Source organism: Hyaena hyaena, unplaced genomic scaffold, assembly GCF_003009895.1.
Source record: "Hyaena hyaena isolate Hyena2069 unplaced genomic scaffold, ASM300989v1 scaffold_220, whole genome shotgun sequence".
Taxonomy (NCBI): Eukaryota; Metazoa; Chordata; class Mammalia; order Carnivora; family Hyaenidae; genus Hyaena; species Hyaena hyaena.
In genome coordinates, this window is record NW_024080852.1 from 1,236,941 (window position 1) to 1,259,748 (window position 22,808).

General features: G+C 51.6%; 1 protein-coding gene across 1 annotated transcript; it reads left to right on the forward strand.

The window, feature by feature from the left end:
- Positions 1–6,787: 6,787 nt before the first annotated feature.
- On the forward strand, positions 6,788–12,384 carry NOBOX (NOBOX oogenesis homeobox). The gene is made up of 8 exons (XM_039243025.1): positions 6,788–6,824; positions 8,308–8,850; positions 9,467–9,612; positions 9,844–10,016; positions 10,300–10,385; positions 10,597–10,819; positions 11,138–11,442; positions 12,080–12,384. The coding sequence occupies exons 1-8, from the start codon at positions 6,788–6,790 to the stop codon at positions 12,382–12,384; spliced, it is 1,818 nt and encodes a 605-aa protein (XP_039098956.1).
- Positions 12,385–22,808: the final 10,424 nt, after the last annotated feature.

The following is a 22,808-nucleotide window of genomic DNA, read 5'->3' on the forward strand; positions in this document are numbered from 1 at the left end:
CCTGTCGTAAGCCCAAATCAACAGAGAAGCCAACACATCGGGCCTTGGCACAGCATCTCTAAACAGCGCAGATTAGAAATTAGATCGCGGGACTCCAGATGTACGTGACAATGTCGAGCTCATCTCCAAGTCCAAACGTGGCTCCTCCCATCTCTGTTGCTCTTTTCCCCTCTCCCTGGGCCTGCGCCGGCAGCCTGCCTACACTCTGGGGCCCCCAAAGCACACATTCCCCCCACCAAGGTAGCGGTACATGCGGCAACGCCAGTTTGTAAGACAGAGACAATCAGAAGCCTTCTGCAAACAGAAGACTGCGTCCAGCAGCCTCTCTGGTTCTCTTGCTCCCTTGTCTTTCCAACAAACTGAACGACAGGTTTTGCAGGCCTAATTATTTCTCAAGTATTCGATCTCATCTCTTACCGTTTCAATTCTCTACCTCACAACAGGCAAGCCTGGGACCCCCCACTCCCCCTCCGTGCAAAGGGAGCCTCTCCTAGCTTCTCACCCACACTGGCGACCCTGCCCTTGATTGATATCGAGCACGAGGAGGCATTTAAAGACAAGGGCAGATCATCCGTGATCCTAAAGACTTTGAATTACCACCCGAAGGTTAGTGGACCTAAAACCTTGGAGCCCCCAAAGAACAGAGGAGCCCGCTGGCCATGACAGGACCTAGCTTTCCACACTAGTCACCAGACCTGGAGGGCACCAGGTCATGGGGGACAAGGAGGGCTTCACAGCCCAGGACGACATGAGTCCATGTCCCGAAAGAACCAGTGGACCCGTGAGGACCATGCTGTGGCCAGAAGACCGAGCTCTCTTCCTATGCACGAGGGCCTAATGGCAGAGCACTTTTTCCTGGAGTCACTGACCCAGACCTGAACACCAGAAAAATCTGTCAGGCCACCAGCAGAGGTCTAGTCCCGGGGGACCAAAGGAGGAAAAAAATACCGCGTTCAGGGAATCTCACTCTTAAAAGCCGCCCTTCTGGCCTCTCAAGTTTATGACCTCAGAGTCCCTGACTCCTCTTTGATGAAACACTTAGGCGAACACCTGGCAGCCTAGCTGCTGGCTATTCCTGTGCAAGGAATAACTTTGCGGCTCCTCACAGGTTTGGTTGGGTGTAAAAAAAAAAAAAAGACAAAATCGATCACTACTGAGAAGAGATTTTAAAACAAAAAGTCCGCAAGAGAAAAGTTTAGAAGCTTTATTTCCAATTTGCTTTTTAGTTTTGAAAAATAAGACTTTAAATTAAATGTTTTTTTCCAAAAGATGGACACCAGTTAAATTAAAGTGTCACTCAATAAATTCTGAAGGCTGAAACAAGAGAGAACTGCGTAACTGAAGGAAGCAAAGGCTCAAAATTATATATGAAGAATTATAATCATGCAGAACATGTATGAAACACAATTAATAGTAGGGGTGCCCAGAAGCTCAGTTGGTTAAGCATCTGACTTCAGCTCAGGTCATAATCTCACCGCTCCAGAGTTCAAGCCCCACAACGGGCTCCTTGCTGACAGCTCAGAGCCTGTTTTGGATTCTATGTCTCCCTCACTCTCTGCCCCTCCCCCACTCATACTGTCTCTGTCAAAAATAAACATTAAAAAATATTTTAAAAAATTTTCTGAGATAATTGTATATTCACATGCAATTGTTAGAAATGACACAGAGAGGTCCCACGTAGTCATCACCCATTCCCCCCTGCAATGGTAACACCGTACAGAACTATGATACAAGATACACCAGGAGACATACATTGGCAGTAGCCACAGGAACTCACTCAGCTGTCCCCAGTTTTATATACACTCGTGTGTGTGTGTGCGCGCGCGCGCGCGTGTCCATCTAGTTCTACAATTTTATCTCATGTGTAGACTCCAGTGACGGTCACCGGCCGAGCTTCAGAACATTCCCATCACTGTGGCTCCCCCGAACAGCCACGGCCGCCTCTCGCCCTCCCTCCCCTGCTCCCGGACTCCAGACAGTGGTGAGTAACTTTTGGTCAATGAACACTTACTGACCCCCCCGCAACGTGTAAATCACTGTGCCAAGCACTGAAGTGACAGAAGTATACATAAGTAATATAGCCTAGTAGTTAGGAGGATGGGTGGGAACTAGACTGACTGGGTTCAAATCCTGGGTGTGCCACTTCCCAGCCGTGTGACCTTGACAAAGTATTCAAGCTCTGTGCCACAGTTTCTTCAATAAAATGCGGCTAATAATAGTTCCTCCTTGGGGTTATTATGAGGATTCAATGAGCTGGTTATTTGTGGAGCAAGAAGAAAGTGTCCGGCATGAATAGATGCATGTTGTCACTCAGGAACTCACATTCCGGCAGAGAACACACGTGACTCTCAGGTCAGCCTGTGTTGAGTGCGGTAAGGTCAAGGCTCGCCCAGCACAGCGGGAGGGCCCGGGAGGGAGCCGCTCACTGGGGCTGCGGAAAGCCGAGAGAGGCTTCACAGAAAAGAGAATATCGGGTTGGGTTTTGGAGTATGAGGAAGACTCTGACAGAAATAAAAGGGAAGGGATGGCGTTTCAGGCCTATAAAACCACATGATCGGCAGCCCTGAGGCATGAGATGGCAAGAGCCATCCCGAGAAAGGACAACGTTAGAACAGGAGAGATGAGGAGACTGGGGGGGCAGGGGAAGGCTGGGGCCAGGTTCCGAGGCATCTCGAAGGCCATGCAATAATTACCGCAAGAGCGTCCGGATCCCGGAGTACACTAGCACCGCGCAGAAGTTTCTCCAGAGCTCTAGCGTTCTGGGAGGAGAGGATCAGAGTAGATGGGAGGGTACTGGCCATCCCCAAACACAGCAATGTGGCTTATTATTACTGCAGGCTGAGTGCAGACAATAGCAGCAGCAAGCCCATCTCTTTATTTTCTCTTCTTTATGGGTTTCTTTTCTAAGCTCATTTAAAGCCAAACTATTTACACACAGTGGAATAATGATTTCAGGAGTTGAATTTAGTGACTCATCACTTACATACAGCACCTAGGGCTCATGCCAAATGCCCTCCTTGTGCCCGCCCCCCACCCAACACCCCTCCGTCAACCCTCGCTTTGTTCTCTGTATTTGAGTCTCTTATGGTTTGCCTCCCTCTCTGTTTTTGTCTAACTGTAGCAACCCCGTGTCTCAAACACGGTCCCTGCCCTTGGTAGAAGCATAAAATCTTGAGTGAGTGGGGCCCTGGGATTGGAGGTTATGAGGCCAACTCACGCCAGAACGGGGTTTCTCCAGCCAGGTGTTCTCAATGCTCTTCACCGGCCAACTCAAACCATCCCGTGCTGGGATTTCCAAAGGAGGCCACTGGGCACCAGCTCACGGTGGTGTCATGGGCCCACGGTGTTCATCTGAGCATCTGGCCCTTTGCCCTCCTCGGGCTCAGGGTGCCTTGGTCCTTGAACCTGTGACTGGCCCTAGCTGCCCTCTGCCTCCTGGTGGTCTCCGGGCCCTCACCGCCCCGTGTGCTGGGGCTCTGCTCTCTCACTGCCCGGGGCCTGTTCAGATTTCTGTCTTTCACAACGTTACTCTCGCCTCTCTGGTCCCAGGCCTGTTCCCATGACCTGCGGCCACCTGGGCGTGGCAGGGAAAACAAGAGCAAATGACCCTGTGCCCACTTTGCCATTCTTCTCAATCTGCCACCTTCTGGTTATTTTTCTCACTGCGGGAGGAGGAGGGCGACAAAGGATGCGGACTCCCCTTGCCTGTCCTCATGGTGCGGCCGGCTCTACACACAAGGAGGAAAGGTCTGCCGTCTGCGGAGCAGCACCAGACGCGTTTCTGTCTGTGACTCTCCTCCAAGGAAGAAAAGATGCTAGAATCGAGGGCCCTTGGTGAGAGGGTGACAGTGGTGCTTTGGAATTTGACTCCAAAAACTAAGAACCACCCCCCCCGAAAAAAAAAAAAACCCTGCCCACTAAGCAAGTTGAGCAGATGAACTTGTGTGACGATCACAAAGATGAAATCTAACCAAACAAGACTTAGAGATAAATATTCCCAAGCCTCCGGAAACACATTCTGCCCCCCCCCCCCCATAAAGAGTGGTCTTCCTGCCCTGGACGCTGACCTGTCAGAGAGAACTATTAACAGCACGTGTCAGCAATGCTACCCCTTCCCCAGCAAACCCACGAAAAAGACTGTCTTCTATGTCTTAAGAAGCCAAATTCACTCATAGCCATTAAAGCAAATGTTCATGTAAATAAACAAACACGACAATATTTGCCATAAAATAAAAATCCAGCCACACAACAGCAAGCCAAGAGTATCAGCAAGGAAAGAAAACTTCAATTTTTCTAATGTGATAGTCCAAGCCTAACATATGCAGCGATTTACGTGTTTAGAAAAATGCCAACATCTTCAATTCCCTTAAACACACTTTTCTACAATAAGCCCCTGAATCTTAAGGGCGGGGTTCAATCCTCGGGTGACTGGAGTCTTTACCCTCCCGCCCTTCCCCCAGGCGGAGGGCGAGCACGCAGTGAGACAAAACACAATGGACTTGGTAGAGAATGATTTATTTTTAGTTTAACGTAGGATAACCTACGACCAAATGAAATGTTCCTGGCTTCTCACTGCCACAGACGCCTCAGAGAAGGTGAAGAGGTCATCTTCCCCCATACAAGCACCCCCCCCCCACCTGCTTCCCTCACTCTCACCCCCAGGACACTTTTAATTGACTTTGTTTCTGAAAGGTCTAGGAGCATCTCAGACTCTAAGGTGAATAAAAACCACCTGAGAGGCTTGTTACAAGGGCTATTTCTGGGTCCCTCTCTACACCCACCAATTTAAATTTCTGGGAATGTGGGAGTCACATTTTAAACAACTTCCCTAAGAAATTCTGATCTAGGGGCGCCTGGGTGGCTCAGTCGGTTAAGGGCCAACATAGGCTCAGGTCATGATCTCACAGTCCGTGGGTTCGAGCCCCGCGTCGGGCTCTGTGCTAACAGCTCAGAGCCTGGAGCCTGCTTCAGAGTCTGTGTCTCCCTCTCTCTCTGCCCCTCCCCAGCGCATGCTCTGTCTCTCTCTGAAGAAAGAAAACAAAGAAAGAAATTCTGATCTAGGGAAAGGTTAGGAACAGTCAGAAACAGTGGGTCAAAAGAGAATAAAACCGGAGGACTTTGGCACAGGAAGGCAGGTGAGTTGGGGATGAAAGAAAAGGGCCAGGATTTGGAAGGTCCTGTCCCAGTTGGGAGACTGGTCTTGACCTCCTGGGCAGGCAGGGGCCAACCTCAGGGTTGTAAGCAGGGCTGGGACAACATAAGGTTTGCATGGAACCCTCCTTTTAACCTTCAGCTCACGGCTCCTGGGTCACCCCCACCTTCCCCGCTCCCCATCCCAGGCCAGGCTTCTGCTCCTCTGTGCTGCGAAGCGCCCGTGCATACTCCTAACTCACCACTGACCACACTGTATTGACATAGTCCATTTACCTGTAGTATTGTTCAAGCCCCCTCTCCATCAGGAAGCTTCTACGAGCAAGGCACTGACTTGTGCAGTGCCTGACATACAGTAGGTATCCCATAAATGTGTAATCAAGCAGACTATTGTGCTCCCTTTACAACCATACCACCGTTCTGATGTTTCCTGTAGAGTAACCTCACTGCCCCCCATGCCTCGGTCACGAGGCCTCCAATGCTCCGTTCCCAGCTGAGAAACTGGGCCCTAGGTCTAAACCTCTTATTTATCCGAGGATGTTAATCTTACAGGAGTCAGACTGAAACATCAGATTCCTGAAGTTTTCATCACACTGTCAGGAGGTTAACCCGTTTGTATGTTCATGTTGCAAAAATAGTTAAAGCTCTGGCCCCTCTCCCAGGGCGAAGTGTGCAAGCCAAGCCCCTCAACGGAATGGAAGCACAGGGAAACGAACCGATAGGTGATTGTAGCAGAAAAGCACGTGGTGTCCAGAGGCTTCTAAATCCTTAATGCAGAACACCTGGAGTGCGGTCAGGGCCCTCCCCCCGACACCCCTCCCCAGCCTAAGCCCAGCTCCAAGCACCTGTTTCAATCTGTCCCACGTTTCCCATGGCGGGGGAAAGGCAGACGCAGACCTAAGGCGGCGGCAATGAGAATTTTAAATTCTGAATTTTAGGCATGAAACGTACTCTGAACCAGGAATCACAAACATGACGCGTGACAGAGCTCCCTCAGGAGGCTCCCCGTCATTCCCAGAACTCGCACTAGTATCTCAAGTTGGGGGGGGGGGGTTGGTGAGCGACCGCAAAACCTGGGCCAGCTGGGCCTCCCCGCCGCCCCCCAAGGCCCCCGGCGCCTGTGCCGCGGGGCCCCGTCCACGCGGTCCGGTGTGGTGCGGCTTACCTGGCAGCACGGGCTCCTCGCACGTGGTCACCAGAGGCCAGCTCTGTGCTCCGGGCGGGGTCTGGGGGAGCTCGCTCAGCTCGGGCCCGGCGTGGGGGGCTCCCCGGAAGGGTGCTCCAGGGTGGCCGTCCCCAGTTTGCACCGCGGAGCCCGTTCCGAGCCCCCACCGAGCCCCCCGCCCCCGGGTACCGGGGGCGGGGGGGCAGGACTGTCGCCAGCCTTCGGGGTGCCTGAGGAGCCGGGCCGCGTGAGCTGTGGGCCGAGGGGAGGGGAGGGGCGGCGGGCCGCACACCTGGGCCGCCCTCGGGCCGGCGGGGGCGGGCGCGGCCCCGCAGCTGCCCCACGCGCCCTGGCGGCGGGGTGAGGGGCGCGGGCGCGGGCTCCCCGGGGCGCGTGCGGACCCCGCGCACCTGCCCGCCCGCGAGGCTTCATTAGGCGGCGCGGGGGCAGCGCGGCGGGCGAGTCTGGGCCATGGAGCCGGCGCGGGAGCCCTGCCCGGAGCCTCGGGGTGAGCGAGGGGCGCGCCTGGGGGGCCGCGGGGCTGGGGGTGTGAGGGAGGCCCACCCTGCGCGCCCTCCCTCCTGTGGGTTCCCGTGTCTCCCCCCCCCCCCCCCCCCCCCCCCCCCCCCCCCCCCCCCCCCCCCCCCCCCCCCGGGGCCCTTCTTCTACGGCTTCCGACGCCCGTCCCCTTTGCACCAGGGCATATCACGCTGATGTCGTTTATTGAGCACCTACTGCGTACCAGGTGTGCTAGGCTACAAGCTCACCTAACATGCCAGAAGTCCAACCCAACGTGTCCCTCCTTCCCCAGGCCACCATCCACCTGTCCCTTCCCCACAACCCAGGCGTGGGCACCCTCCTCAGCAGCCCGGGCCCTCTCCTGCCAGCCAGGTCTGACTACCCTAGAAAACCACTTGACAAATCACCTTAGCCCCTGGCGGTCCGTCTTTCCTTACACCTCATGAGAAAGTCATTCCTTTCGATGCTCTATTTTATGTAATTTTCATTCAAATAGCAGCAGTTCTTAGTCACTAGCTAGCATCCACTTAAAAATCTTCCAGTTAAGTGGGAATGCCAAAGCGTCTGGGGATTGTAAGGGTGGTGAGCTGGGGAGGTTCTGGGGACCCCAGGAAGGACTCTGCATGAGGATTAAGAGCACTGTGCTGGGTGATCTTGGGCAAACCACTCAACTTGGTAACCGGTATTTCCTCATGTGTTCGAATGAGCTACAATCGTGCCTTCCTCACAGGGATTAAGTGCACACTTGCTAATCTTTGAAAGGTGCTTAGCACAGAGCCTGGGACGGGGTAAGTGCCTGGTGAGTCAGGCCCAGCCTCAAGCCGACAAGCTTGGATGACGGGGGGGGGGGGGGGGGGGGGGGGGGGGGGGGGGGGCGGGGCGGGGGGGGTCAGGTGCCGGCTGGATCCCACTTCCTTACCTGTGAAGGGAGGGCTGGCCTGTGCCCAAGGCCAGTGTGACGTCCTGCTTTGCAGGGACGGGCAGGGGGGGTGCCCACGGGCTTGGAGAGAATTGGAAGGAGAGGAGGCTTGTCCCCGTGATCCAGATGGCACCTTAGGGACAGTCTCTCCCTCCTCCAATTCCACCCCCAACTTCAACATTTGTCCCTTAGAAAGTGCCTGTCCCTCACCTCCATTCCAGGTGTCTGGGGAAAAAAACAAACAAACGGGCAACTCCTAGAAAGTGCGTGCCCCCCAGATCAGCGTAGCCTTCCTACCATCTGTGTGTGAGCTCAGGCCCCCTCCAAGGTGCATCCGTTTGCTCACATTCTGCCAAGCAGTGGGCTGTCTAGCTTGGTCTTCACGACAGCCAAGTTCAAACAGCGAGCCTAGAATTCTTACCCTCTGTGACAAGTGCACAAATGAAAGCTTGAACCCAAACGGGACCCAGGCCGCAGAGCAGGAAGCAGCACATCCTTAGTCCAGGCTTTTCCTTCTCCGGGTGCTAAGGTCAGTGGGTGCTGATCCCCACAGGCCACGAAGGTGGAGACAAGCCCTCGGCTGCCGGGCCAGAAAAGGAACTACAGCAGAGTTCAGCCCCTTGCGCTCGGGATGCCCCAAGTGAGGAACTGCCCCGCTCCTGTACCATCCCTGGGGAGAAGCCACCATCAGATGCCCCTGGAGAACCAGCTGCGACAGATACCAGGGGAGCGGGCCAGCCGTCCAGCTCGGGGACGCTCCACAGAGACGCCCCTCTGGCCCCACCTGGACCCCAGCCTCCTGGGGAAGGCTGTTCCTTCCCAGGGAAAGAGGCAAAGTCAGGGAAGAGGTCCTACTCTCCAGTGTCCAGTAAGAAAACGCCCAGTGCGGGGTGTCTGGCCTCCACGCCATCTCCCGGCGGCACCCAGTCAGCCCGAGCCGCCCACAACCCAGTGCCTTGCGGGTCAGGCCGGGGGCCCTGCCATCTGGCCAACCTCCTCAGCACATTGGCTCAGAGCAGCCAAAGCACAGATCAGAAGAGGTCCCTGGAAGTGACCTGCCAAGTTCGGAAAAAGACCCGGACCCTATACCGCTCAGGTAAGTCCCTGGAGGTGAGAGGAAGTCTAAGGGGGCTGGCATCCTCTCTGGGAAAGGAGGGCTCAACGGAGGACCTCGTAGCTCCAGGAGATTGCAGTGTGGCCAGTCCGTACACCCCCTCGTCCCGAGCCCTCTCTCGACCTGTGGCAGGGCCACGACCTCTGACCCTCCAAGGGAACACTGGGTTGCCTCATCAGAAAGTGAAATTGGGGGGCGCCTGGGTGTCTCCATCATTAAGCATCTGACTTCGGCTCAGGTCATGATCTCACAATTCGTGAGCTTGAGCCCTGCTTCAGGTAAAACACGAGCCCTGGGTGAGATCCACTTCTCTCTCCCTCTCTCTGTGCCCCTCAATGACTCGGGGCCCTTTCTCTTTCTCAAAAAAAAAAAAAAAAAAAAAATGAAATTGGGAACAGGTTAGAAGTAGGAAAGTAAATACCACACAGTTCCCTTCCACAAATCCCAGGAGACCCAGAAAGCCCCAGCCCAACGGGGAACTCCGGTGCAAAGCTCTGGGAAGACCCTTGGGTTGGGGACAGTGGTCCCATCTGTCAGGCATCTGCCTTTCTCCTCTGCTGCCACATCACTGTCCTCCTGCAAGTTTCTTCTCTTCCAGACCAGCTGGAGGAGCTAGAAAGGATCTTCCAAGAAGACCACTACCCAGACAGTGATAAGCGCCGGGAGATTGCCCAGACCGTGGGGGTCACCCCCCAACGCATCATGGTAAAGGGGGCTGGCCAGCTGGCGTCAGGGTGGCACCTGGTGCCCTCGAAGGAGCAGAGCAAGTGCTCAGCAGCACCCTACAGGGGCCACGGTTGGGTCTCAGATCTGGCTGTGTTCTGGGCCCGTTTCCACGGTGCCACAGCCGCAGATGAGAAGAGGAAAATACCTCCGCTCTCTAGATGAATCTTTTCAACCGATCTTGCAGAGAAAGGCCTCTGAGGCAGAGTGGTACAGCGACCTCCTCAAGCCCTGTAGCTCCTCGTGTGACAGTCAGAACCCGAGTCTGAGTCCGCTGTGCTCCCTGAACACTCGCAGGCTGTCTCCCTACAGGTGTGGTTCCAGAATCGCCGGGCGAAGTGGCGGAAAGTGGAGAAGCTGAATGGGAAGGAGGACAAGGAAGGTCCCGCAGGCCCCGCCCCTGCCGTGGCCAGCGGTCAGTGCAGGTACTGCTCTCCCCTCTTCCCGGATCACCCCATAGGTAGGAAGGGGTGGGGGTGGGCTAGACACTGGGTGCCTGGGGTCTAGGAGGAGAAGTTGGAAAGCTGGCCATGAGGCCGGGAGCTGTTGGCCGATATTTAGAGAGACGTTGGATGGAGGGGGGTCGGGAAGTCGCCCGGGTCTTGTACGAAGGCAGTGTTTGGGAATCCGGGGCCCTGTCCCCTGTGCGGAGCCCTGGTCCAAATCCAGGGACGCTAGAGCTACAGTCTTCGTTCTGTCTGCCTGCAGCTCTGCGGCTGAGCGGCCGGCCGCCGTGCCCCTGGACCCAGAGCCTGGCTCCTTCCCTCAGGAGCCCCCTCTGGATTCTCTTGCGGGTAAGCTGGACACCTCCTGAGGGTCACGTGAGGGACATGGCAGCTGGAAAGATGGCCAAGACCAAGTCCTTTGTGGGCAGATGTGGGAATGGGCCAAAGCTGTCCAGGGTTTCAGTCCAGTGGGGCCTATCCAAGCGCACCTGGGCATGGCACATCCCAAGTCGGCCTCCCCATTCTTTCCCTTGTACCCCTCCTTGACTCTGGTTCCTAGAGCCTCCCATGCTGCTGACCTCTGAGCCGACACTGGCCCCAACCCAACAGAGCGAGAGTACTCAAAGCGTGGCAGAGACCCCTCCCCTCTTCAGCCCTCCACCAGTTCGAAGAGTCAGCCTTCCCTTTCCCCTTGGCCCTGTCCCCAGCCCCCAACTGCTGCCCCTGCTGCTGGATACTCCCGGCAGTGACGGCAGCCACAAAGATGGCTCCTGGGGGACAAGGTACGGAGCCTACTGGGGAGGAGGGTCACCTGAATTCTCTTGGTGGGGGAGGGGCATAGAAGGAGGAAAGACAGATGGAGCTTGGTTGGGAAGGGTGAACAGAGAGAGTCATGCTTGTGATGAGGATTAAAAGGAAAGTGGATTTAGAGTGGGAAAGATCTAGAATGTCACAGCAACAGAGTAGGGGGGAGGAGAGAAGCCAGGAGCAGGAAGCAGGCACGTCTGGGGTCCTGGAGACAGGAAGGGACTCACCTACCGGGTGGTCACAACGAAGGGGCTCCCCCTGGGCCTTGCCAGCCACTCCTTTGTCCCCCACAGCGTCACCCCACCATCCGCCTGCTCATACTTGGAAGACCTGGAGCCCCCGGACTACCCACAGAGCGCCCAGCCCGGGCCGTTCCCATTCTCCCAGGCTCCGCAGAGCCAGCTCTACCAACAGCCTCCGCCCCAGTTCTCCTACCTGCACCCCTTCCCCTTCCCCCTGCCGCACCCCCTGCAGCCTTTGCTGCCAGATGACCCCCTCTTCCCATCGCCCTACGGCCCCTGCGCGGGGACGTCACAGGGCTACTTCCCGGGGCTGCCGTCGGGGCAGATGGTGCTGCAGCCGCCTGCTGGGAACACCGGTGAGTGGGGTGAGTGGTGACCGCGGAGGTGGGGAGGGGCAGGCAGCCGGGGCAGCGAGCGGATCCCTTTTATTCGGCCCTGGTGGTCTCTACGAAGTGCTCGTCTGGTTCCCTGAGGGGCTGCAGAGCGGGGCGCGAGCCTCGGAGTCGGGATTCTGAAGTCAGGCCCAGCCGTTCCCAGCTCTGCAGAGCCTCAGTTTGCCTGACTCTCAACTGGGGGTACTCTCCCCACACCAGGGAGGGATTTGCGGAGGGTTAGAAACCACACGAGGGAGACACTTGGCAGCTGGCCTGAGCCACTCGGACCTCTGAGATCTGGGCGCAACCATCGTCTTAAGACTAAATCCCAGTAGAAAGGGGAGAAAGACGGGTGCAGTCTGTTCCCAGTCTCCCCACCACCTGCGGGAGGGGGCGCACGGCCTGGCCCACACCCCGCTCTGTGTCGATGTCCCCAGAGCACAGGGCTTGGAGGCAGGAGCGTGGCCAGCCCGAGGGCAGCGACTCCTGGTGCTAGGACCTCGCCCACACCACGGCTGGGTTCCTGTGGGAGGGAGGGGAGGGGAGTCTCCCAGAACCTCGCCGGCTGTGGTGGAGACCCTGAGTCCTGTCTCCTCTCTCCTGCACTCTGACCCCACAGGTACGGTCCCCTGGAATGACCCTTGCTTGCCAGAACTGCCTTTCCCCGGCCCCTTCTGCCCGCAGGCCCTGGGGCAGCCCCCCGCAGGCGATGGCTACTTCCCCGATCTGCTTCCAGCACCCTACGCCCCGACCCTGAGCAGGCAGTCTTCTCCAGGCGTCGCCCCGCTGATCCCCGAAGGGGCCAGACCCAACTCGGGGCCCTTCCTGGGCAAGGCCCAAGAGGAACAGCCTGCTCCCTGTGGGGAGGGGCCCTCTGCAGCCGACGAGCTCCGAGCCGAAGAGAAGAACGGCCGTGGCCCCTAGTTGTGGGGCCAAGCAGTGTGCAGGAGAGGGAGGGGGTTGGGTGACACCCCCCCCCCCCGGAGGCAGCAGGGCTGGAAAGACCGGAGTCCCCTGACCCGGGTGGAAGCTGGATGTGTCCCCCTCTGTGGGCTCACCTTGATGGACCCGATGTGAGGAGGAGGAGGGCTGGCCAGCCCTCCTGCCCACGCCTCTGTGTGCCCCCCTGAGGACGGAACGGTCCTGTGACTTCTGCAGGCCGTGTACGCTTGTTTCCTTTCCTTGCCAGGCAACTGAGCCCGTGTCTGTTGTACGCGGCAGGCTCATGCGTCCTTAGACCTCCCTCTGCAGTTGCGCGTCTCCCCACTGACGGGGAGCTGCGTTTCCTTCACCGCCATCCGCTCGCCGGCCGGGCGTGGGATGCAGCCCTAGGTGCCCCGAGTGAGGCCCCCGTTGGGCACGGCCCCCGAGGAGCCTGGCATGGTCCCTGGGCCCATCCCTCCTGCCGGAGGCAAAATCGGGCGTCTTGGGCCTGGTCTTCACTCCTGGCATTCGATCCTATTCTATTTCCAAACTCCGGACAGAACCTGAGCAGAGCTGAGCCCGAGGCTCTCTCTGGAATTTGGGGCTGTTAGGGATAGGATTGCAAGAGACCTCCTAGATCTTTTGGGTCAAGTCTCCAGCGTTGTGAACCCTAACTTATTTTTCCAAAGTACTTCTTTTGGGGGGAGAGGGGTTAGGAATGAGGTGGGAGCACCAAGAAGAGAATGTTCATATGTGTGTGTGTATACTTAGCACCTCACATCTGATGGCCCTACAGTGACCAAGTAGGTAGGACTGGAGGGCCTTTGATTCTAACTACATCAGTGCAGGTGGGGAGTGCGTTGGGGGGGGCTATTTTGGACCTCCAAATGCTATGATTATTGGAAAATAACTTTTTTTTTTCAAAAACTTATATTTGTCGTAATAGTTCTAGAGTCCTAAGAACTAAAAAGTCAATATTTGGAAAAGAAATTTCTTGGTCACACAAAGACACATGCGCACACATCTCTGTAGGGTTTCCTAGCTCTGCTCTTCTGGCCACTCAACAGCCCGAATTTAGAGTTTAGAATGTGCAGAGATATGAAAGGACTTGTGTTACGATACCTATCTGGGTCTTGAATTTTTTTTTTTAATAAAATTAAAAGAAGTGTTTTTATTTTTGAGAGAAAGCCAGCAGAGGAGGGGCAGAGAGAGGGGGATGAGAGAGAGGGCGACGGAGGATCTGAAGTGGGCCCTGAGCTCTCGGCCCAGAGCCAGACACGGGGCTCGAAGCCGAAGTCAGACACATAACTGACTCGGCCACCTAGGTGCCCTGTGTACATTTATTTTTGGTAGTTCCACTAATGTCTGAGCCATCCTCATTTGGAATGATGCTGTGCTTCTTACAATTAGTTCTAGCTTTTGGTTTTGGTTCAGGCTGATTGCAGGAGGAAAATCCACATGCTGGCGAGCCACGGTCAGGCCACTCCTCTCCTCAGATTGCAAGGCAAACCTCCCACGTCCCCTCCCCCCACCGCACCCTCGTCTTCTTCTGGCCATCACCCTCTCAGCACGAGGACCTCAGGGCTTTGCAGTGGGCCTGCCCAGAATCCTTCCTGGTGAATCCTTCCCTGAAGACTCTGGAAAAAACCCTATCCCTCCAATTTAAGCCTGCACTGTCACAAATCTTCCACTAGATGGCAATCGACCCCCCAGTTACATTACGGCCTGAAACCCTTCTGGTTGTCTAAGAGAAAGCCCAGGCTAATTCTTTCTCCAAAACACCCTAGAGCCATGAATACCAGGTTCAAAGATACTAAAGTCACTTGGGTTGCGGCGGGGTTTGCCAGATAAAATATAAGATGCCCAGTTAAATTTGAATTGCAAATAAACAAATGATTTGTTAAAGTGTGCTTCCTGCTCTATTTGGGTGGTTGGTATTTTTATTTTTGCCAAATCTGGCAACCCTGGCTGGAGCGCTTTGCTAAGGACATCTGTGTCCGTGAGAGCGTCACAGTTCAGAGACCATCCAGGAAGATGAGTCTAGCTGTCTACACAGCCCTCTGGCAGTTCAGGCTCCAAAGCAGTCCTGGGTTCACTGTAGGACCCTGGCTCACTTAGCCTCGCCTCCCGCCCACCAGTATAACCCTCCATACAGGTTCCCCCCTTGTCTAAAAACACTCTGACATCTCTTGGAGTCCTATTATGTTTTCTTTTCCTGTTAGCGAAGTTCCTTACGTATATGTTTCTGAGATAGTCCACTAGAATTTATTTTTGACTGTACATGTTAACATTATTTGCATAAAAGGTACACATAAAGACAGGCTGCCAAAGACAATTTTGCTTTGGGCGATTCTACTCCAAGTCTTAAATGGCATTGATTAATTAATAAGTCTGGGGGCACCAGGGTGGCTCCGTTGGTTAAGCGTCTGACTTTGGCTCAGGTCATGGTCTCATGAGTTGGTGAGATTAAGCCCCGTGTCTGGCTCTGTGCTGACAGCTCGGAACTTGGAGCCTGCTTCGGATTCTTTGTTTCCCTCGCTCTCTCTCTTTCTCTCAAAAATAAATAAACATTAAAAAAAAAGTCTCATTTCCTAGAAATGAAACATCTTCACTCACCTGGAAGGGGGGTTATTTTAATATAGAGGGATGGTCTGGGAGATTTAGGGGTTCTTATACTTGTAGTTTATTTTATATTGTTCGTTCAAAAATACCCTCTTCTCTGACTTTCATAACAAAGTTCTGAGAAATAAAGGCAGAGACGTCCATTCCATCACCCAGTGGAGAATCACAGGCACCCCAGTCCCGGGTGAACACAAAGGTAAATAAAATGTCTTTCCAGCTTTGAGATACAGACACTTTTGCTGGGAGTGTGACAAAAAGGACCATTACAATACAGGAGGGCAGTGTGGTGCAGGGCTGCCCGTGAGAACAAAGTGTGATGAAAATTCACAAGGGGGAGCAGCCATGTGTGCAGGGGCTGAGAAAGTTCAGAGTCCAAGGCGTTTTTCATGAAGGAAGAGTAGAATTTGGGTAAGCAGAGAAGACAGGAACGGGGACGTCAGACAGAAGGTATAGTGAGCGTAAGGCCACTGAGATTGGAAGAATGATCAAGTTCAGAGTGGCTGCGCGTGCGTGCAGGAGCGGCCAGTAGACGGCCTGGGGTAGAAGAGGAGGCTGGTGACGAAGAGGAGGGGAGGCCTCGAGTCCAAAGCTGAGATCTCTGAGCTACATTCTTCGGTCGATGAGAGACATCAGCAGTTGCAACTCATGAACACGACTTGCCCAGATTTGCATTTTAGAAAGACAAATGGAGAGTGAGATAAGAGGGCTCAGAGAGGAGATGCAGGGAAACCAGACGAGGCTACTGAACCAGTCCAAGTGAGAGACAACGAGAGCTGAGAGTCGGTGGTGTGAAGGCAGAAGAGGGGCTGATCGGAGAGATACTGAAGAGCTGGCATAAGTGTTGATGTGATGGATGACCTGTGGGAAGGAAGCAAAGAGGAAAGGAAGGGGACAGAGACCTTGTAACTAAGAAATTTTGCCGACTGAGAAAGGAAACCATTGTGTTCGTGTATGTTGAGGCGGAATTGCCTGTGGTTATCTGGGTGGATGTGTCTGGGGAGGAAACTACGGAATTAGACTCTGAGAGAGACAAGAACTAAGGGACCTGTAGCAACCACCAGCCTCTTCAGCATAGAAAACGCTAGTTGAGGTCAAGGGACCATACAAAATTGCAGAGCACGTGGCATGGATAAAAGTGGTCTTAGGGTGGACTCATGGAAACACCAATGAAGGACAGGAAAATGGGCCAGAAGAAAAACTGGCATGGAGATAGATAAGGACTGGCTTAAGAGTAGGGGTGGAGAGATCTGCAAGAAGTGTTGAATGGGCAAAGATCAAAAGCCCAGTTGGGGGCGGGGGGGGGGCGTGCCTGGGTGGCTCAGTCAGTTAAGCTTCTGACTTCAGCTCAGGTCATGATCTCACAGTTTGTGGGTTCAAGCCCCACGTCAGGCTCTGTGCTGACAGCTCAGAGCCGGGAGCCTGCTTCCGATTCTATGTTTCCCCCTCTCTCTATCCCTCCTCTGCTCATGCTCTGTCTCCCTCTGTCTCTCAAAAATAAATAAATATTGGGGCGCCTGGGTGGCTTGGTCGGTTAAGCGTCCGACTTTCGCTTGGGTCATGATCTCGCGGTTCGTGGGTTCGGGCCCCGCGTCGGGCTCTGTGCTGACTGCCAGCTCAGAGCCTGGAGCCTGTTTCAGTCTGTGACTCCCTCTCTCTCTGTGACTCCCCTGCTCATGCTGTCTCTCTCTCTCTCTCTCTCCTAGAAATAAATAAAAACATTAAAAAAAAAGAAAAATAAATAAATATTTTTTAAAAAATTTTTTAAAAAGCCCAATTGGGTCAGTAGCTCTGGAAAGGAGATGGAACAAATAATTATGCATGTTATATATAATGACCCCAATTTACAGAGGAGAACACTAAGGTTTAAATGATTTTCTGAGAATACCTTAACCAAATCTAGAGAGAAGTCTTAAGTATTCATTTTCCACTTCACCTAACGCAAATAAAAGAGTCTTGCTTCCTGAATGAAATACCCATTTAAAGAGCCTTAATAGGTAAAAGGCTATAGGTAGGTAACTGTGTGTGTTTGTACACTTTACAAGATCCATGAGGAACTGAAAGAGCTTCCTTACTTTGCCCAGAAACTGGTCCCCAGACAAAATACTAATGATGACGGTAACCATTTATTTAGCACTTATTGTTTACCTAGCTCTCTAATAGGGGATCTCATTTCCAAACAATCCTGGAAGGTATTATTCATTTGACAGGTGAAAAGCAGAGTCCTAGTGAGGTTTAAATATTTGCCCAAAGTTGCAAAAGAAATACATTTTGACAGGATATAGACCTATGTCAGGAGGCACCAACTTCAAGAAGCAATGTATTTTGATCATTCCAGAAGTGGGAGAGAATAAAGAAGGTCAGAAGGTGTGGTGAGCATAATCAAACAATGGGTGTAACCTGGATTAGGCTTAGAATCAAATCTTTCTATAGATCCTCATCTGCATTTAAATGACTTAAAGACTCAGCAGTGTTTAGTTTTATTTACAACAGAGACACTGACGTGAGAGTGGAGAGAAGAAACAGGGAAAGGGAACCGAGCCTCATCTTCCCAAAATGGAAAGCGTGCTGGAATGCATGGACAGAGTAGGCGGAGAGGGAAGAGAAGGGTGCAGAAGACGCAGTATGAGTGAGGGGCACCATGGAGGCTAGATGGCCAGGTTGTCCCTGGCTCTGACAAGCCTTGTTGCCTGGTAGATACAGTCAAATTTAATATAGCACATTCCTCCAGAAATACGGGTCATACGTTTGGGAGAAGAAAGTCATTCCAGTGTCTAGGAATTCGGTGTTGAGACTAAAGCAGTGGTAGGGGAGCCTGAGGGGAATGGTGCGATGCGATGAATGCATCAGTGGAATTGGACTGTGTGGGCAGGGAGCAGAGAATGTCAAATAGACTCCGGCTTTTAGAGCCCAGGCATCTAGGAGTACAACTGACAAGATACAGAAGTCCAGAGAAGCTGATTCCTGCCTCGGGATTGCAGCCTCTGCGTGTTCATTTGTACTCTTCACATTTTATTTGTCTCTCAGTCAAGTTGCCACAAGTACATTCCTCTGCCAACTGTTTTATTATCTGAGAATGGAATTCCCACCCACAGAGATTCCACAGTCCTTTCTGGTGCACTTTCGCCCCGATTGTGGCTTATGTCATCCCTCCCATCGAATTCTACCCAGTGTGTCCTTCTCTCCGGCGTGGCTCCCTTTCCCCGGTCCATATCCCCATATGGACTGCCAGACGTGCAATCTGTAAGACTCCCTTAGAACTTCCAGCAGTAACAAGCATCTAATGTTTCCCGGCATTCCGATTTGTCCACTTGCTTACTTCACCTTCTGATGCATTATTCGTTTAGGGTGGACTTTTCTGTTACTCATTTGGACTGGTGAAACCACGTAGTTTTTCATACCTCGTAAACTAAGAAATGTCCCTGGTATCAATTCAAAGGACTACTGTCAAAAGTTTTTAAAATATATTTTATACATCCATTTTTCTTGATGTTCAACTGGAAAACTCCATCTTTTCCCTCCCCCTTTGCTAGTGCCAGTATTATTGTATTTCAAGGAGAAAGCCGTCTCTCTGTAGAAATTCCAGGTTCTAGTAAAGATCCTCTCATGCCCTCGCCTGACCTAAAAATAAACAGCCACCTGTTTACACACACACACACACACACACACACACACACACACACACACGTGTGCTCTGGAGACCCTCTAGTTTTGTTTTTTATTTTTTTAATGTTTATTTATTTTTGAGAGAGAGAGAGTGTGAGAAGGGGAGGGGCAGAGAGAGGGAGAAAGAATCCAAAGCCGGTTCCAGGCTCTGAGCGCTCAGTACAAAGCCTGACGCGGGGCTTGAACCCAAGAACCGTGAGATCATGACCAGACCTGAAGCTGGACACTTAACCGACTGAGCCACCCAGGAGCTTCTAGTTCTTTAAGGCCCTCCTGTGCTAGGATGATAAACAGCTGCGAAAACCACACCTTATCTTTGTTCCAGTCTGTTGCCTGGCCAAATCTGGCTACTAAGGATCCCACACATCTGACCACCACCTCCACCCCTTTCCCAAAAGATAATCTGCCCGCCCATATTCTGTTTCCTCAATCCTTGCATTTCATGGCAAGTCACCTTCAACCTTTTGTAATGAGCACAAACTCAGCAGACACTTGCTGAAATCCCAGAGGTGAACGTCAGGCTGGGGCCGTTCAGATCCGTAGCTTGTAACTAACTGGCTGTGTGACAGTAGGCAAATCATGTCCCCTCTCCAGACTCCACTGTGACAAGTGAGGGCATCAGACACAAAGATCGTTAGGGTTCTCTGGACTCCAACAGTGGACGATCCCCTCATCCTCACCGCGAGCTGACCTCAATAAGACACCTCTCTGGAAGTGGTGAGATGAGTCCCATCCAAGGTCCCTCCTTTCTCTGCCTTCTGCGTTTTCTTCCTTCTCCCCGGGACTCTCTACTTCTCTGAGGGTGAAAGCTTCTTTGAACTTTCTCCCTGGTTCCCTGAGACCCCCCCTCGGTCTGGGAGCACATTTAGAACACCCATCTCACTCAGTGCAATAAACGGACTCGGCTCCCACTGTACTTCTGAATTTCCATCTGCATTGTTCAGAGATAATTGCCCTCTGAGAGGCGTGGGTAAACTGCTGCCAGGAAAATATTTATCTGCCCATTGGTGCTCCTGGGGAACTTTGTGGGCCAGACTTTGCTGCCCCTCCCGGCAGCGGGCTCTGCCCTCAGGCCCATGACTCATCCACAAAGCATCGGCAATCAGTTGTCACTCCCTCCCAGCTCCTTTGCCAGCTTGGAAAAAGTTTATAGCACACACCACGCCAGCTCCTTCCCTCCCTACATTCTCTGTTCGCGGGCCACCCAGAAGGAATAAACACCCTCATCCACTCACCTGCATTCCCCGAGTCTTCTTTGTGATCGTAGCCTCGTTTTTTGCAACGCTCCCTGGGAGTTCGGCAGAACGATCCAATGCCGCACTCCACCCTCTTCCAAGGAACAGGCTGGAGAAATGTCCACTCCGTAAACGCCATTTAAAATGGGAGGGTTGGAAGAAAGGGGTCAAAAACTTGTAAGTGCAGAGAACGTTCTCGGTACATTTGAATCATGACTGACTTTGGCATCTGTTCCTCTTCAGCTCATTTGCTTGTAACCTTTGGCCCCTCTACGCACCTGATTTCAGAGTGAGAAGATTACATTAAACAACAGCCTCGGAGTTGCTGTAATCACGCAGCTCCTGGGTCATGTTTACAGCCACTGCAGCTCTAAGGGCCCTGAACTGTTAGTGATGGAAGGAAGAGACATTTATGTAGAGGTTTGAAGAACCATGTACGAACATGCACAAATGGGATCAGAGGGAATCGGGCTCATTTCAAGGGAATAAATACATGTGTGAAGGAAGAGGAGCCAGTGAGTATATTTTCTTTTAGATTTTCAAAGACTTTTAAACCACTTCTATCCCAAAAGCTTAAAAAAGAAATCAGTCACCATGGGACCAAAATCCACTTTGCTCTGAATCATGGATATAGAATTGTTTAAGAGACAGAAAACAAAATAAATACATCTCAAACTGTGAGCCTTCCATATAGTAACATGTAACTGAAATTATTGAAATCGTTATAAACGACCATGGCAGAGCAAACAGTACACAATAAAAATCTCAAGATCATAGTTAGCTGGGGGCACTTGGGTGGCTCAGTTGGTTGGACGTCCTACTTCGGCCCAGGTCATGATCTCACGGTTCGTGGGTTCGAGCCCCGCATCGGGCTCTGTGCTGACAGCTAGCTCAGAGCCTGGAGCCTGCTTTGGATTCTTTGCCTCCCTCTCTCTCTGACCCTCCCCTGCTCACGCTGCCTCTTTCTCTCTCTCTCCGAAACTAAAAAGAAAGTTAAAAAAAGATCATAGTTAGCTATAAGTGAAAAGTTCATTGTGAAAATAAATTTTAAAGAACAGCCTTTATAAACTGGGTTAGTGGTAAAAGTGATAGATGGAAATTCAGTGTGGTCAAGGGCACAAAGGAAATAATTCAGCATAAATCTGCTAAACTCCAGGCATGTGACAATCCAGAAAAGGGCAATAAAGGACAATCCTTGATGCCTCTTGAAGACACTATCCATGTGCATGGTTTTATTTAAAAACAAAAACACTGCATATTCATACATGCCTCAAATGTGATTTGTCCAAATGTAATTCTGTCCAAAAAATGTTGGTAATGGTTGTTTGCACAATCTCTTATAAGAAATGGCTGTTTCTAAGATAATGATGCCAATCAGAATTAAAGAATAAGCTCTGTTGAATTCTGGAAATCTGAAGAAAGAAGAAATAAGTAGACCTGTATCCAATTCTTCAAAACCCAAAGTAAAGAAAATTTAATAATTCAACAGAGTAGAGATTACTCATGTCAAAGTTTTTGTTTGGTTTTTGTGTTTTAAACAAAAGACAGGCAGAAGCCAATTGTCTTTTAATTTCCCAGATTAGGTGAGAATAATCCAATTAAATGAATACATATTAAATACCTAAAGGCAGTTTTAGTCTTACAAATGTCAGCTTCAAAGGCATCCAGAAAGCCTTAGCAACTTCAAACAAAGAAGTAGTCATTCAACTAAGAATTATTCATGTGTGTATCATTCAGAAGTTGACATTTTACCTCTTTGGGAAAATAAGGGAGAATTTGCCTAGAAAATATAAAGATTTAATACAGCTCTCTTTGAGCCATATGTCCAGTAATCAAGTACTTGTTTGAACAAATAATTTGGATTATGTTAATTATTACAGCTATTAAGAAGAACCAGTTACTAATTTACATACAATATATACATACTAACATATCACATATTAACAAAAAGTTGGCTTTATGAAAATAGTGAAAACTTCAGTTGAACTTCTCTAAAACCATTTCTATTTTAGATTGTTCAGTTGTGTTGACTTATTTAGAATAAATGAATATTAGTCCCCTCTTACTACAGTGATATCTTTTCTAAAAATTAAGCAAGCTAATTTTTTTTAGGATGGGTAGGAAACAAAATGTGTTAACAAACGTGACACTATCGTGTTGTATCATCATTAATTGCGTAGAGGACAAAGTTTATACTATTATTCTTACCTTTCCACAAAGCTGCAATCCAAATCTACTTCTGGGTACTCCTAAAGATGAAACAGAGCAGTAGAATGTCCAGGGAAGGACTATAATGATCCACCTTAAAAGATGACTATGTGTTGGGGTGCCTGGGTGGCTCAGTTGGTTAAGCGTCCAACTCCGGCTCAGGTCATGATCTCACAGTCCGTGGGTTCGAGCCCCGCATTGGGCTCTGTGCTGACAACTCAGAGCCTGGAGCCTGTTTCAGATTCTGTGTGTGTGTCTCTCTCTGCCCCTCCCCAGCTCATGCTCTGTCTCTCTCTGTCTCAAAAATAAATAAACGTTGACAAAAAGATAACTATGTGAGGGCTCTATATGAAAAATCATATAGTGATGCTCCTCAATTGAGGAAGGCAATCTAGTAGGAGATAGAGAATACTATATTGCAGAGCGCAATAGGACTTTGAGATTACCTGGTCCAATCCTGCCTTTTACACTTAAAGAAACAGAGACATGGACAGGCTGAACCATGGCAGTGCAGTAACTGGAGATGGTCTCTTGTTTGGGTTCTAGGACTCTTCCATTATGCCATGCTACTTTTCACAAAGCGGATAAAACAGCCGGGAAGATACCTTCACCATAATTCAAGTCAAAATATAAAATCATGAATGGTCTGAGTAGGATTTCCAAAGCCACTAGAACTAACATATGGTTAACTTCTAT

Excerpts from the sequence above, each read along its gene's own strand:
- NOBOX (XM_039243025.1), top strand. The coding sequence starts at position 6,788 with ATGGAGCCGGCGCGGGAGCCCTGCCCGGAGCCTCGGG. Across the intron at positions 10,386-10,596 it reads CCCTCTGGATTCTCTTGCGG|AGCCTCCCATGCTGCTGACC; the intron begins GTAAGCTGGACA and ends TCTGGTTCCTAG. Across the intron at positions 10,820-11,137 it reads GATGGCTCCTGGGGGACAAG|CGTCACCCCACCATCCGCCT; the intron begins GTACGGAGCCTA and ends TGTCCCCCACAG.